Raw genomic sequence first — 13,566 nt, 5'->3', positions numbered from 1 at the left:
CACGTCCAGATCGGTGGCATGGCTGTCATAGCCCTGCTTCTGGCTGTCGCAAAGCTGCTGCATCTTCTGCAGCACCGGGAGGTGATCAAGGTTGGGCAGGTGTATGGCTGGAAGCATCGTCCGCAGGTCCCTGTTCATCAGGAGTTGAGCTGGCGACATGCCAGTGGACAAGGGAGTCGCCCAGTACGCAAGTAGTGCAAGTATGTTGGAAGCGGAGTCCGAGGCCTTGCGGATGAGCTGCTGAACGATGTGCACCCCTTTTTCGACTTTGCCATTGGACTGCGGATAGTGCGGACTGGAGGTGATATGCCTGAAATTGTAGCTCTTGGCAAATGTGGACCATTCTCTACTGTGGAAGCACGGGCCATTGTCGCTCATGACGGTGTTCGGGATGCCATGCCGTGAGAATGTCTCTTGACACGCTTTGATGACGGTCCGTGAGGTGAGGTCTGGCAGCTTCAGCACCTCAGGATAGTTCGAAAAGTAATCGATGATTAAGATATAGTCGCGACCATTCGTGTGGAATAGGTCAATGCCAACCGTGGACCACGGAGAGGTCTCTAGGTCATGTGGTTGGAACGTCTCCTTGTTCTGCGCTGGTTGGAGCCTCTGCCAGGTTTCGCAGTTCAGGACCATGTCCATGATGGCCTGGTTGATGCCGGGCCTGTTCAGCTTGCCGGGCCTAGCGTCTGCACTTTTCTATGCCCAGGTGTCCCTCATGAATCTGCCGCAGCACCAAGCTCTGGAGACGTAGCGGGGTGACTATCCTGTCCAGCTTGAGCAGGATGCCATCGATCAGCATCAGGTCGTACTTGACGTTGTAGAATTGAGGGCATTGCCCTTTCTGCCAGCCATTACTGAGGTTGTGGATGACTCGCTGCAACAGAGGGTCTTTGGCCGTCTCTTCTCGGATGAGAACGATCTTCTCATCTGTTGCCGAGAGAGTGCTTGCACACAGTTGTATCTGCAATTCAATGTGCTGGATGATCTCCAGTGGTTCACTGGGTGAGTGGACGGAGCGGGACAATGTATCGGCCATGATGAGCTCCTTGCCAGGCGTGTACACCAAATTAAAATCATACCTCCGGAGTTTAAGCAGAATTCTCTGCAAACGAGGCGTCAAGTCGTTCATGTCCTTTTGGATGATGTGGACCAGAGGCGTATGATCCGTCTCAACAGTATATGTTGGCAAGCCGTAGACATAATCATGAAATTTGAGGATGCCGGTGAGAAGACCTAAACACTCCTTCTCAATCTGCGCATATCTGGTCTCAGTGGGTGTCATTGCCCGTGACGCGTATGCTACTGGTACACAGGATGATGTGTCGTCTCTTTGAAGCAACATCGCCCCAATGCTATCCTAACTTGCATCTGTGGATATCTTGGTCTCTCGGTCTGGGTCAAAGAATGCAAGGACGGGTGCAGTGGTCAGCTTGGCTTTCAGCTCCAGCCACTCTCTTCGGTGCTCCGCCTTCCACTCAAAAGGCGGTTGATTTTTTCACCAAGTTGCTTAGGGCGTGGTGTGTGTGGTGAAATTCGGGATGAACTTGCCAAGGAAATTGACCATTCCCAGGAAGTGTAGTACTGCCTTCTTGTCCTCGGGGACTTTTATTGCCTCGTGGCTTTAATTTTGTCTGTGTCCGGGCGCACACCGTGTCGCGAAATCTGATCGCCCAGGAACTTCAGTGTGGATGTCCCAAAACAGCACTTGGACCTGTTTAGCTTGAGGCCATGTTCATGTATGCGTCGGAATACTTTCTTGAGTCGCGACACATGTTCCTTTGGGGATGTGGACCAGATTATAATATCGTCAATGTAGACCCGAACCCTTTCTATTCCCTCCATCATTTGTTCCATGATGCGATGGAAAATCTATGATGCCGAGATGATGCTGAATGGCATTCGGTTGTAGCAGAACCTGCCAAAAGGCGTGTTGAAGGTGCAGAGCCTTCTGCTGGATTCTTCAAGTTGCATTTGCCAAAATCCTTGGGATGCGTCCAATTTTGTGAAGAAGCGCGCGTGTGCCATCTCACTTGTGATTTCTTCCCTCTTCTGTGGGGTAATGTTCTCGCATAATGTTTTTGTTTAGATCCTTGGGGTCAATGCAGATGCGTAGGTCCCCCGAAGGCTTCTTTACGCACACCATCGAGCTGACCCAGTCGGTTGGTTCAGTGACCTTGGAGATGATGTCTTTTTGTTGTAGACTTGTGAGCTCTGCCTTCAGGTGCTCTCTCAGTGGAGCAGGGACTCGTCGTTCTGCCTGGACCACTGGCTTGGCATCAGGCCACAGTAGAATCTTGTACTCGTACGGCAGCATGCCCATCCCGCTAAATACATCTGGGTACTGGGTTAGGATGTTGTTGATGCTGGCCTGAAGATAAGCGTTGTGGTATAGACCCTTTGAATGAGGTTCAGTTGCTTGTAGGCGTGCGCACCTAGCAGGGACGCCCTGTCTGGTTTAACAATCTTGAAGAGTAAGCTTGCTTGTGTGTGTCGGCTGGACACCTGCAGATGGCAGGACCCCAGTGCCTTGATTGTGTTTCCATTGTAGTCCAGGAGTTTGCAGGCAGCTGGAAGGATTGTGGGGGCTTCTTGATTCTCTTGAAGTCCATCTGCAAAATTAGGTTGGCGGAAGCACCTGTGTCCAGTTTGACCTGGATGGGGCAGTGGTTGACCTTCATCACTGCATGCCATTCTTCCTCGGAATCCACGGCCAGGATTGATTGGACTCGCGATGTGTCCGGTGTGGAGTATTCGCACTTCGTAATAATGCCCACTCAGTAAGTGTTGTCCAGGCATTCATCATCTGGATCCGTCGCACTGCCTGGATCAGAGTCAGGCATTCGGTGTTGCACACTTCTGATGCGCCGCTGTCGGAATTGGGAGCGCTGGCTCCTGACTGGTGCTGCAGATCTGCACAGGGCTGCATAGTGGTTTGGTTTCCCACAGTTTAAACAGTGCTTGCCTCTTGCAGGGCAGTTTGTTTTAAAATGGGCGGTGCCGCAGTTCGCACACGTCATGACATCGGCGTCATGACGCTCAGTGCGTCGTTGCGCATGCGCGGTGCGGTTCTCGGATGTCTGCACCTGCGCAGTGCGGTTTTTGGCCGTTTTGTGTTCCCGATCGCATTGCGCATGCGTTGGGCCCTGAGAAGTGCGCGCGAAATGGCCGCTTTCGTCAATGTGGAGGCGCTGCATCCGGGAGATGGCCTGAACACTCTCCACCTCGTGGGAGGCTTGTTTTTCACTTTCTGCCATTTTATACTGAGAATAGCGATTTTTAGAGTGCTCATGCACAGTACACGTTTCAATCGCGACTGGCAGGGTCATGTGCTTGATTTTCAACAATTGCTCTCGCAGAGGATCAGAGTGGACTCCAAAAACGATTTGAGGTCTGATCATGGAGTCAGTGATATCACCGAAGTTGCAGGATTGCACTAGCAGTCTAAGGTTAGTTAGATAGAAGTTGAAGGATTCGTCTTTACCTTGCATTCTCTGCTTGAAGAAGGAGCGCTTGAAGATTTTGTTGGTGTCCACCTGGCAGTGGCTGTCGAATTTGTCCAGGATGGTTTGGTACTTTGTTGTGTCCTGCCCTTCGGAAAAGTGAAATGAGTTGAAGATCTCTATCGCATGGTCACCGGCAGTGGTGAGTAGAAGAGCTATCTTCCGCGCATCGATCGCACCATTGAGGTCGGATTCTTCCACGTATAGTTGAAATTTCTGCTTGAATGATCGCCAGTTGGCACTAAGATTGCTGGTGGTCCTGAGCTGATGAGGAGCCTGAATCTTGACAATTGTGCCTGTAGTAGCTGGTTGTCACGGATCTTGCTGAGTTGAACTAAATAGATTGAACAGTCACTCCTGGTATCATGTTGTGTTATGCTGCTTCGGATAACACAGGCTGCTACTTGTTGCAGTCTTAACTAAAGGATGCTCCAGACTCTGAAATGAGTTCAACGTGTTTATTGAACTATTAGCACAGTTCTCAAATGAGTTTGACTCTCTGCTATTCTAACTGTAGTAACTCAGTCTAACTGTACCAGCTTGCTCTAAGCCACGTGCTGGGGTGTGATGCTGCTGATCAACCCTGGCTAACTCTCTAGCTGTCTGTCTGTGGAAAGAGGCAGGGTGTGAGTGCCTCATCCCTTTTATGGTGTTTATGTCATGCCCCCTTGTGGTGATGCCACCTCTTGAGTGTCCTGACTGCCCATTGATTGTGTCCTATTCTGAGTGTTCATTGCTTGCATATTTGCATATCATGACATCAGTGAAAGGCACCACAACCCATGCACTCACGTGCACAAAGACTCAAGCTCCGAACACAATACCGCAAACTCTATCAACTCCCCTTAAATTCGTTCACTAACCTGCCTCCCTGTAGCCTACAGGGCTCCTCCAGCCTGTTGTGCACGCTCTATGCTGCACTACACATTATGCTCCATCCTTGGTGAACTACTCCTTCAGTATCTGCCCCTCCTGTTGTCAAAGATCCCCTTTCCATGTCGCAATTCTTTCAAAATTCTCCCCACAACCCTTTTCGTTTAAAAAAAATTTTAGAGTGCCCAATTCTTTTTTTTTCCAATTAAGGGGCAATTTAGCGTGGCCAATCCACCTACTCTGCACATCTTTGGGTTGTGGGGGTGAGACCCACGCAGACACGAGGAGAATGTGCAAACTCCACAAGGACTGTGACCCGGGGCCGGGATCGAACCCGGGTCCTCGGCGGCGTGAGGCAGCAGTGCGAACCACTGTGCCACCGTGCTGCCCGCCACAACCCTTCTCTTTAATGAGCCTTGACCTGCTGCTCACCCTCTCTGCCTATTTTCCCCTCCAGGCAGTTCAGGAATCACTTCAGCACACAATGGGCAGTAGAAATTTGGATCTCCGTTCCCTACACATTGGGTCAGTTGTCACTCTCAAGGCTGAGAATTAGTTGCGATACAGCATCAAGGGTAATGCAACAGAGTTGAATAAATGGAATTGTGGTGCAGATCTCCTAGAATGGTGTGATAGGCTTCACAGGCTCAATTGCCATCTCTGCTTCCTATCGTATTAAAAACAGTTCACCCCAGGGGGTCAGGGGAATCCAACGGCCCCACCGGCAACTTAACAGTTAAAGTCAACATTTTGACGGAAGCAAAACTGGCAGCAATTTGTCGAGACTCAGGCATTGTTGCCTGACCTTAGTACATAAGCTGATGCTGGTTTCACTCTGAACTTTGCTAAATGGGACATCACCAGGCCAGCTACATTAATATGGTAACGTAATGGATGATTGCGTGGAAAAGTATGCTACATCTTGATAGAATTTACCCTGCAGTTTGAGAGGGAGAAGCTGCAATCAGGTGTAACAGTATTACAATTAAATAAGGGTAACTACAAAGACATGAGGGAGGAACTGGCCAGAGTTGATTGGAGAAGGAGCCTAGCAGGGAAGTCAGTGGAACAACAATAGCAGGAGTTTTGGGGGGTCATTAGGGAGGAACATCAGAAATTCATCCCAAGGAGGATGAAACATGCTAAGGGAAGGACAAGGCATCCATGGCTGACGAGGGTTGTCAAGGACATCATAAAGGCTAAGGAAAAAGCACACAAAGTGGCGAGGATTAGTGGGAAACCAGAGGATTAGGAAGCCTTTAAAAGCGAGCAGAGGACAACGAGAAAAGCAATAAGGGGGGAGAAAATGAAGTACGAGTGCAAGCTAGCTCGTAATATAAAGGAAGATAGGAAGAGATTTTTTCAATATATAAAAGGTAAGAGAGAGGCAAAAATAGACATTGGACCCTAGAAAATGTGGCTGGAGAAGTAATAATAGGAAACAAAGAAATGGCAGACGAACTGAATAGTTATTGCATCAGTCTTCACGGTGGAAGACACCAGTGGGATGCCAGAGCTCCAGGAGAACCAGGGTTTCAGAGGTTAGTGCAGTGACCATTACTAAGGAGAAGGTTCTGGGGAAACTGAAAGGTCTGAAGGTGGATAAGTCACCTGGACCGGATGGACTACACCCCAGGGTCCTAAGTTTGCAGATGATACAAAGATCTGTAGAGGGACAGGTAGTATTGAGGAAGCAAGGGGGCTGCAGAAGGATTTGGACAAGCTAGGAGAGTGGGCAATGAAGTGGCAAATGAAATACAATGTGCAAAAATGTGAGGTTATGCACTTTGGAAGGAGGAATCTAGGCATAGACTATTTTCTAAATGGGGAAATGCTTCGGAAAGCAGAAGCACAAAGGGACTTGGGAGTCCTTGTTCACGATTCTCTTAAGGTTAATGTGCAGGTTCAGTCGGCAGTTAAGAAGGCAAATGCAATGTCAGCATTCATGTCAAGAGAGCTAGAATACAAGACCAGGGGTGTACTTCTGAGGCTGTATAAGACTCTGGCCAGACCTCATTTGGAGTATTGTGAGCAGTTTTGGGTCCCATATCTAAGGAAGGATGTGCTGGCCTTGGAAAGGGTCCAGAGGAGGTTCACAAGAATGATCCCTGGAATGAAGAACTTGTCTTATGAGGAACGGTTGAGGACTCTGGGTCTGTATTCGTTGGAGTTTAAAAGGATGAGAGGGGATCTTATTGAAACGTACAAGATACTGCGAGGCCTGGATAGAATGGACGTGGAGAGGATGTTTCCACTTGTAGGAAAAACTAGAACCACAGGACACCATCTCAGATTAAAGGGACGATCCTTTAAAACAGAGATGAGGAGGAATTTTTTCAGCCAGAGAGTGCTGAATCTGTGAAACTCTTTGCCGCAGAAGGCTGTGGAGACCAATTCACTGAGTGTCTTTAAGACAGAGATAGATAGGTTCTTGATTAATAAGGGGATCAGGGGTTACGGGGAGAAGGCAGGAGAATGGGGATGAGAAAATATCAGCCATGATTGAATGGCGGAGCAGACTCGATGGGCCAAGTGGCCTAATTCTGTTCCTGTGTCTTTTGGGTCTTATGGTCTTGCAGATAATTCCATTTGAATTTGGGAATGGGATCAATTAAGTGGTGTGAATAATGAGTAAGTCGGGCCTGAGAGCCAGGTGTCCCACCCCCAGTATTGGCCCCTGGGCTCTTTCCATGCACGGTGCAGTTATCTGATTGTTCTTTCTCCTCCATTTTCAGGCAGGCGGGCGCCAATCTTCTTCACCCACAGGGAGCGTCAGCCAGCAATCAAGTGTGTCACAGACCTCAGTGAGTCACCAGTAACCCCCTTGATATCTTAAAGCTGATGCAGTCCTTAACATTCTTCTTGGACCCGCCGGTACAGGGCCAGCAGCCTGCCAAAAGCAATGCCAGGTGTAACTGGATTCGGATGAAATATCTGTGGCTGTGATTCTGATGAGAGGTGTTGTAACCTGTTTTATTTTCTCAGTGGCTAATGTGGCCATTAGAATTGCAGTTTTCTTTCAAGCACTTTAAAAGGGCCACGCCAAAGGTTCTCCCATTGCGGAATTAATTAGGAAATTTGCAGGTGGACAGCCCATAATTTATCCGTCAGTTAAAATGAATAGAGGGAAAATCACAAGCTGCACAGCTGCTACTTGCTGCAAAACATTCCTTGCAAATTCCCACAGGAAGCACAGGTTCGTGAATTCGCCCCTTACAAGTTGCATGCTAATAATACGGGCATGGCACAGTGTTTGGGCTCCAGTTACACGTAGAAAGATTCGCTCAGACTGTTGCTCTTTCACCGAGCAACTTTTCTTTTGAACTGAACCAAGCGCATGTTTTCCCAGACATTCAGTTATCCACAAATAAACGTCCTTTTCCCAAGTTTACAGGGAGGTCGCACTGGTTTCTTAAAATATATCGTCCCATTTTCTTGTGACAGGAACTTCATTTTCAGAACTATTACTCAAGTGTCTTGATCGATTCACCTTTACCCCCTCTTCTTAACTTACTAAGAGCTATGGCAGCATATCACATACCCAGCCAAGAGTGGCAGGACGATGCCCTTTGCCCAGGACTGGCACTGCTCTGCAACCTATGAGATATGTGAGACGGGCCTTGGCTAATTTGCCGTGATTTTACCCATCCCTCCGATTGCACTGTTGTCATTCAACCCGACTGAGATTAGGTACTCACAGTATCGGGATTTGAGGCCCACAATGGCAATATTTTCACGCTAGAGCACTTGTCTGTCCAATAGATGTTTGTGAAGCAATGCGGCCTCTGTCAGAGCAATTGGGTTAGAACTTTAATTTGCTTCTGTTTATATGGATGCTGTTTTAGTTTACATCCTGGCAGACCTGTGGGCCGATTCCTGCTGCTCATACCGCTCGATCCAATTCCCTCTTCCTGGCAACGAACTTGTTTCCCTGTGTTACAACAGTGACTTAATACTTCATAACTACCTCATTAGGGTGCTCCGGGAAATCATGAGATTGTGAAAGTTGTGCACAAATCTTTCTGTGTAGACTCAAAATATTATTGTTTGCGATTTTCTTGCCTTGATTACGAAGGTTGTTGGCGAAGGCCCTCTGATCTATCCAGCCTGTTCCTCACAAACTGTGGTCCCTTTGCATCACCATCAATGCAGCCAAACACGAGGGCGCAAGAGCTGAAAAAACTCAAGACCAATGAGGGGGAACAGAATCTTTCTCTGAACCTCTTTAGCTGATCGATTCAAGTACATTACGCCCTGGCCCTGTGTGCGGTACATACCTTTTGTATAAAATGTGTTCTGTCCCAGCTGAAACAGGCCTATTTCTCCCTTCTAGATTTGGATCTCTCTAGGTGCAGTTAACAGATGCTCTCTGCAACAACAAGGTAACCGCAACACTTCGCCAAAGCTCCCTGTCTGAATTCTTTTCAGTTTGGACCCCTTTCTGGACCCACCGCCAAGACAACCCTGACCAAAGTCACCAACGTCTGTGGCTGCAGCTGTGATCTTCTATCCCTTCGAGTGCACCTTGACATCTCTCCAGCACCAAACACTGTCGGATCAACATTGCCTTCCCTCAGTGGCTCCGCTCTTGCATAGTTTCACACCCCTTTGTCCCGTGGCTACCAGTGCATGCCCAGCAATTGTTTGTTCCCCAGCTTTTGTGTGGTCACCGCTCCAGTTCCTCAAGAATCCATTCCTGGCTCTGTTCAGGTCCTGCCCCAGCCACACTAATGAAATGTCACAAATGACATCCTCTGCAATTGTGAACTATTTCTTCCTGACAGCCTTTGACACATTGTTAGGCACACCATTTTCCTTCAACACCACACCTCCATTGTCCAGCTCAGAGAACTATCCACGCTTGCTTCCAGTCGCAGCCACAGCATCTCCAGTTATGGATTCTCTTCACATCCCCAAACATCGGGCGACACGGTAGCACAGCGGCTAGCACAGTCACTTCTCAGCTCCAGGGTTCCACGTTCCATCCCTGGCTTGGGTCACGGTCTGTGCGGAGTCCGCACGTTCTCCCCGTGTGTGCGTGGGTTTCCTCCGGGTGCTCAGGTTTCCTCCCACAGTCCAAAGATGTGCAGGTTAGGTGGATTGGCCATGATAAATTGCCCTTAGTGTCTAAAAAGGTTAAGTGGGGTTACTGGGTTATGGGGATAGGGCGGAGGTGTGGGGCTTAAGTGGGGTGGTCTTTCCAAGGGCCGGTGCAGACCCAATGGGCTGAATGGCCTCCTTTTGCACTGTAAATTCTATGTATTTACTTTTGGTGCCTCCTCCAAGGATCTATCCCTGGCTCCTCTTCTACGATCGCATCTACATACTCGCCCTCTGTAACATGCGGACATTGATGACTCGCAACAGTTTCTCTCCAGTCACATCATCGTTGCAATTTCACACTGTCTGCCTCTTGTTAGTTCATGCGCAAGTCTGAATTTCTTGCAATTGAACATTGGGGAAATGGAAACCATGCTGTATGCCCATGCCAGTAAAGCTGCAAGATTATCATTCTTGGTATCCCCTCCCTGCCTACTTGTTGAAGCTGAATCAGATGGCATGCAAACCACCATATTGTATTGTGGAGGCCGGAACTGCACTCTCATCCACTTACATGAGCAATTACTTTCTCATAGCAAAGTAACGTTCAGTTCAATAGAATCTCACACAATTTGCAGCACAGAAACAGGCCATTCAGCCCATTCACGTCTGTGCTAGTGTTTATACTCCATATGAGTTTCCTCTCACCCAACTCGAACTAACCCTATCAGCAAATCCATTTATTCCTTTTTTTCCTTGTGTACTTATCCAGCTTTTACTTAAATGCATCTGTGCTGCTCACCTGTGGTAACAAGTTCTGAATTCCAATCACTCTTTCAGTAAATAAGTGCCTTGTTGAATTTCTTAGTGGCTCTCTATATTTACGACCCCTCGTTCTGGTCACTCCTCAAATGGAAATGTCTTCTTTACGTCTACCCTGTCATAATTTTACATCAAGTCACCTCTCGTTTCTGTAGCTGAGAGCCCCAATCTGACCAGTCTTTCCTGAACTGGTACAATCTATATTATTATTATCTCTTTGTCGACCGTGGCTTGGTTGTTGGCCCTTATCATAAATTGCTGAGGTCAAGACCCACTCCAGGGCTTGAGTACAAAACTCTTGACTGACACTTCAGCGCAGTACTGAGGGAGTGCTGCAGTGTTAGAGGTGCCATCTTTCAGCTGAGCTGTCAAACCAAGGCTCCATCTGCCTTCATGCTATATAGATGTGAGTCTTTTTTCTAATTTCTAGTATCACCCTAATGTATGACAATTTGCCCATTGCTGGCAAGACCAGTGCTTGTTACCATTTGTTCCTTCGTACCCGTATTGTATTATAGAGGCCAAAACTGTACTCTCTGACTGGTATCACTCGGAATGTAGTCTGCCTTTTCTAACAAAATGTTTCTATTGTTAGGTAACTCCATTATCTCTGAAGCAAATTAAGTTGAGAAACCGCGTGAATAATGTTCTATCTTGGTTCTGTGCGCATCACTGCATTCAACCTTTAATAGGCCTTTGGGTCCCTGTTGTGCAGATTAACCTCTCGGCATCTCCTTCTGCTACTCAGCTGATAAGCCGTGCCCAGACCTCCAGCACTTCAGGCAGTGGGATCACCCAGCAAGCCATGCTTCTCGGCAACACCACTCCCACCCTCACGGCAAGCCAGGCGCAGATGTACCTCAGGGCCCAAATGGTAAGTTGTGAAGCACAGGAATGGCAATGCAACAAAACAAAACGGAATTTGGAACACCCTGTTGATCAATGAGCCGATGTTAAGCATGCTGGCAGCCTTTAACACTGCCGCCCCTTTATTCCTGATGTTAATCGCTTTTCCAGTGGTGTTTGCGCCTTCAGTTGCCTTGTCCCAAAGCTCTGGAATTCCCCATCTGAACCTCTCCGCTTCTACCTCGGCAGGTAGCGCAGTGGTTAGCACTGTTGCTTCACAGTGCCAGTGTCCCAGGTTCGATTCCCGGCTTGGGTCACAGTCTGTGCGGAGTCTGCACTTTCTCCCTGTGGCTGTGTGGGTTTCCTCCGGTTTCCTCCCACAAGTCCCGAAAGACGTGCTTGTTAGGTGAATTGGACATTCTGAATTATCCCTCTGTGTACCCGAACAGGTGCCGGAATGTGGCAACTAGGGGCTTTTCACAGTAACTTCATTGCAGTGTTGATGTAAGCCGACTTGTGACAATAAAGATTATTTTAAAACATTTTTTAAATTTAATACGCTCTTTAAAATCTTTCAGTTTGACCAAGCCTGTGTTAATCTGTCCAAATATCTCCTTATGTGGCTCCATGTCAGGTTCTGTTTGGTAATGCCCCCATAAAGCATTTTAAAAAATGATTTAGTATGTTAAAGGAGCAATGTAAATGCAAGTTGTTATTGCTAAAGAGCACATCCTTGACAAAAGCATATCTGATAAAGTTCTCTTCATTTACCTACAAATGTATGAGACAATCGCTGTCCAAAGCAGGATTGCCTCCTACATCTCTTAGCAACCTTGAAACTACCTGGTGTACCCTATGTCTGTAGAGAATCTATTTTATCACCCCGTATAGTTTTCTCATTCTCCCTCTACGTTCCTTTACCTTAACCCCTAGCACCTCCTTTGCTGTTTGTGTTTGCCCTGGTTTTTCATCTTTTATCACCCTCTCGGCAAACACTTTCTGTTTTAAATTTAATCAAATCTGTTTGTTTACGAAATCTCAGTTTTCAATATTCTTCTCTGAGGGAGGCAAGGGATTTTGGGGACAGCGCTGGAAAGTGGAATTGAGGTAGAAGATCAGTCGTGGTTGTGTGGCAAAGCTTTCTTTCTGGGGAGGGTTTTGGGGGGGGAATCCATCCACCACATCTCCCCGTTTCCCCCCCCCCATGTAATATTCTGACCAGTATTTAAGGTTTCACAGAACAGTGCCACAATTACCTACACTTTCTTGAATTGTGTTTGTTTTCTGTCAGTTAACTGACAAAATTATAAAGCCATAATTAAACAGTTTGGTATAGGTACTGATCAGGCAAACAGGTAGTTGTGATTTGAAGTTTATTTAATGTAAGGATAAACTAAAAGACCTTTTCTTAGGACAGCACGGTGGCGCAGTGGGTTAGCCCTGTTGCCTCACGGTGCCGAGGTCCCGGGTTCGATCATGGCTCTGGGTCACTGTCCTTGTGGAGTTTGCACATTGTCTCCGTGTTTGCGTGAGTTTTGCCCCCACAACCCAAAGATGTGCAGGGTAGGTGGATTGGCCATGCTAAATTGCCCTTTAATTGTAAAAAAATTGATTGAGTACTCTAAATTTATATTAATAGAAAGACCTTTTCTCCCCCAAATTTCCTGCTGGGCTGTGATTGATCCTGGGCTGTGATTGATCCTGTAATACATTGCCCCTACTATTCACATGAAATGAAAATGAAAATGGCATATTGTCACGAGTAGGCTTCAATGAAGTTACTGTGAAAAGCCCCTAGTCACCACATTCCGGCGCCTGTTCGGGGAGGCTGTTACGGGAATTGAACCGTGCTGCTGGCCTGCCTTGGTCTGCTTTAAAAGCCAGCGATTTAGCCCAGTGAGCTAAACCAGCCCCATGTGACTTTCAACCAGACCAGACCAGGCTACTTGATAGATTTGTGTTGGGTAAAGTTATCAATGAATATGAAGTCAAGGCAGGTAAATGGGGTAGAGGTGCAAATCAGCCATGATCTAATAGAATGGCGGAATAGGTTCAAGGGGCTAAATTCTATTTCCGGTGTACATATTTGATCAGAGTGTAAAATACACACTCATTTAACGTCTCTGACATGCGCTTCCCTAGACATGAATAATGAGTGAGTAATCCTGGATAATTTTCCTATGCCATTGGATCCCACGGCCATACTTCTACTGTGGCTCCAATTGAGAGCAGTTAACTGAGCCAGGTTCAAACCTGGGATTTTCTGGTTTCTTTGCTTCAGATATTTGACAGATAAACTTAGGACGCAGAAGCACGAGGGATTAAAAGATAGGTCCAAATGGAAGTGTTCTTTTTAAAGGAACACAAATTTTGCACAAATCCTTTAATACGTCCCTTAGACCAATGGTGTCCAGAGCATCACCTCTTGACCATGTGCAGCCACCAGTTCTGGGTATTCTGCTCTTGAAGCCCCTGCAGCCCG

General features: G+C 47.4%; 1 protein-coding gene across 6 annotated transcripts in view; it reads left to right on the top strand.

Moving 5' to 3' along the window:
- Positions 1-13,566, top strand: part of LOC140389554 (polyhomeotic-like protein 3) — a 160,389-nt gene that overhangs the window by 47,353 nt on the left and 99,470 nt on the right. For 4 of the 6 annotated variants that reach the window (XM_072473777.1, XM_072473776.1, XM_072473775.1 and 1 more), the window contains exons 4-5: positions 7,112-7,180; positions 10,954-11,112. In XM_072473777.1, the coding sequence (XP_072329878.1) occupies positions 7,112-7,180; positions 10,954-11,112 (228 nt within the window). Of the gene's footprint in view, positions 1-7,111; positions 7,181-8,709; positions 8,759-10,953; positions 11,113-13,566 lie in introns of those variants that run through there. The other 2 variants (XM_072473774.1, XM_072473778.1) reach the window with 2 other exon arrangements.

Source organism: Scyliorhinus torazame, chromosome 14, assembly GCF_047496885.1.
Source record: "Scyliorhinus torazame isolate Kashiwa2021f chromosome 14, sScyTor2.1, whole genome shotgun sequence".
NCBI lineage: Eukaryota > Metazoa > Chordata > Chondrichthyes > Carcharhiniformes > Scyliorhinidae > Scyliorhinus > Scyliorhinus torazame.
The sequence above is the reverse complement of the archived record's forward strand: the minus strand, read 5'-3'. Positions and strand labels throughout refer to the sequence as shown.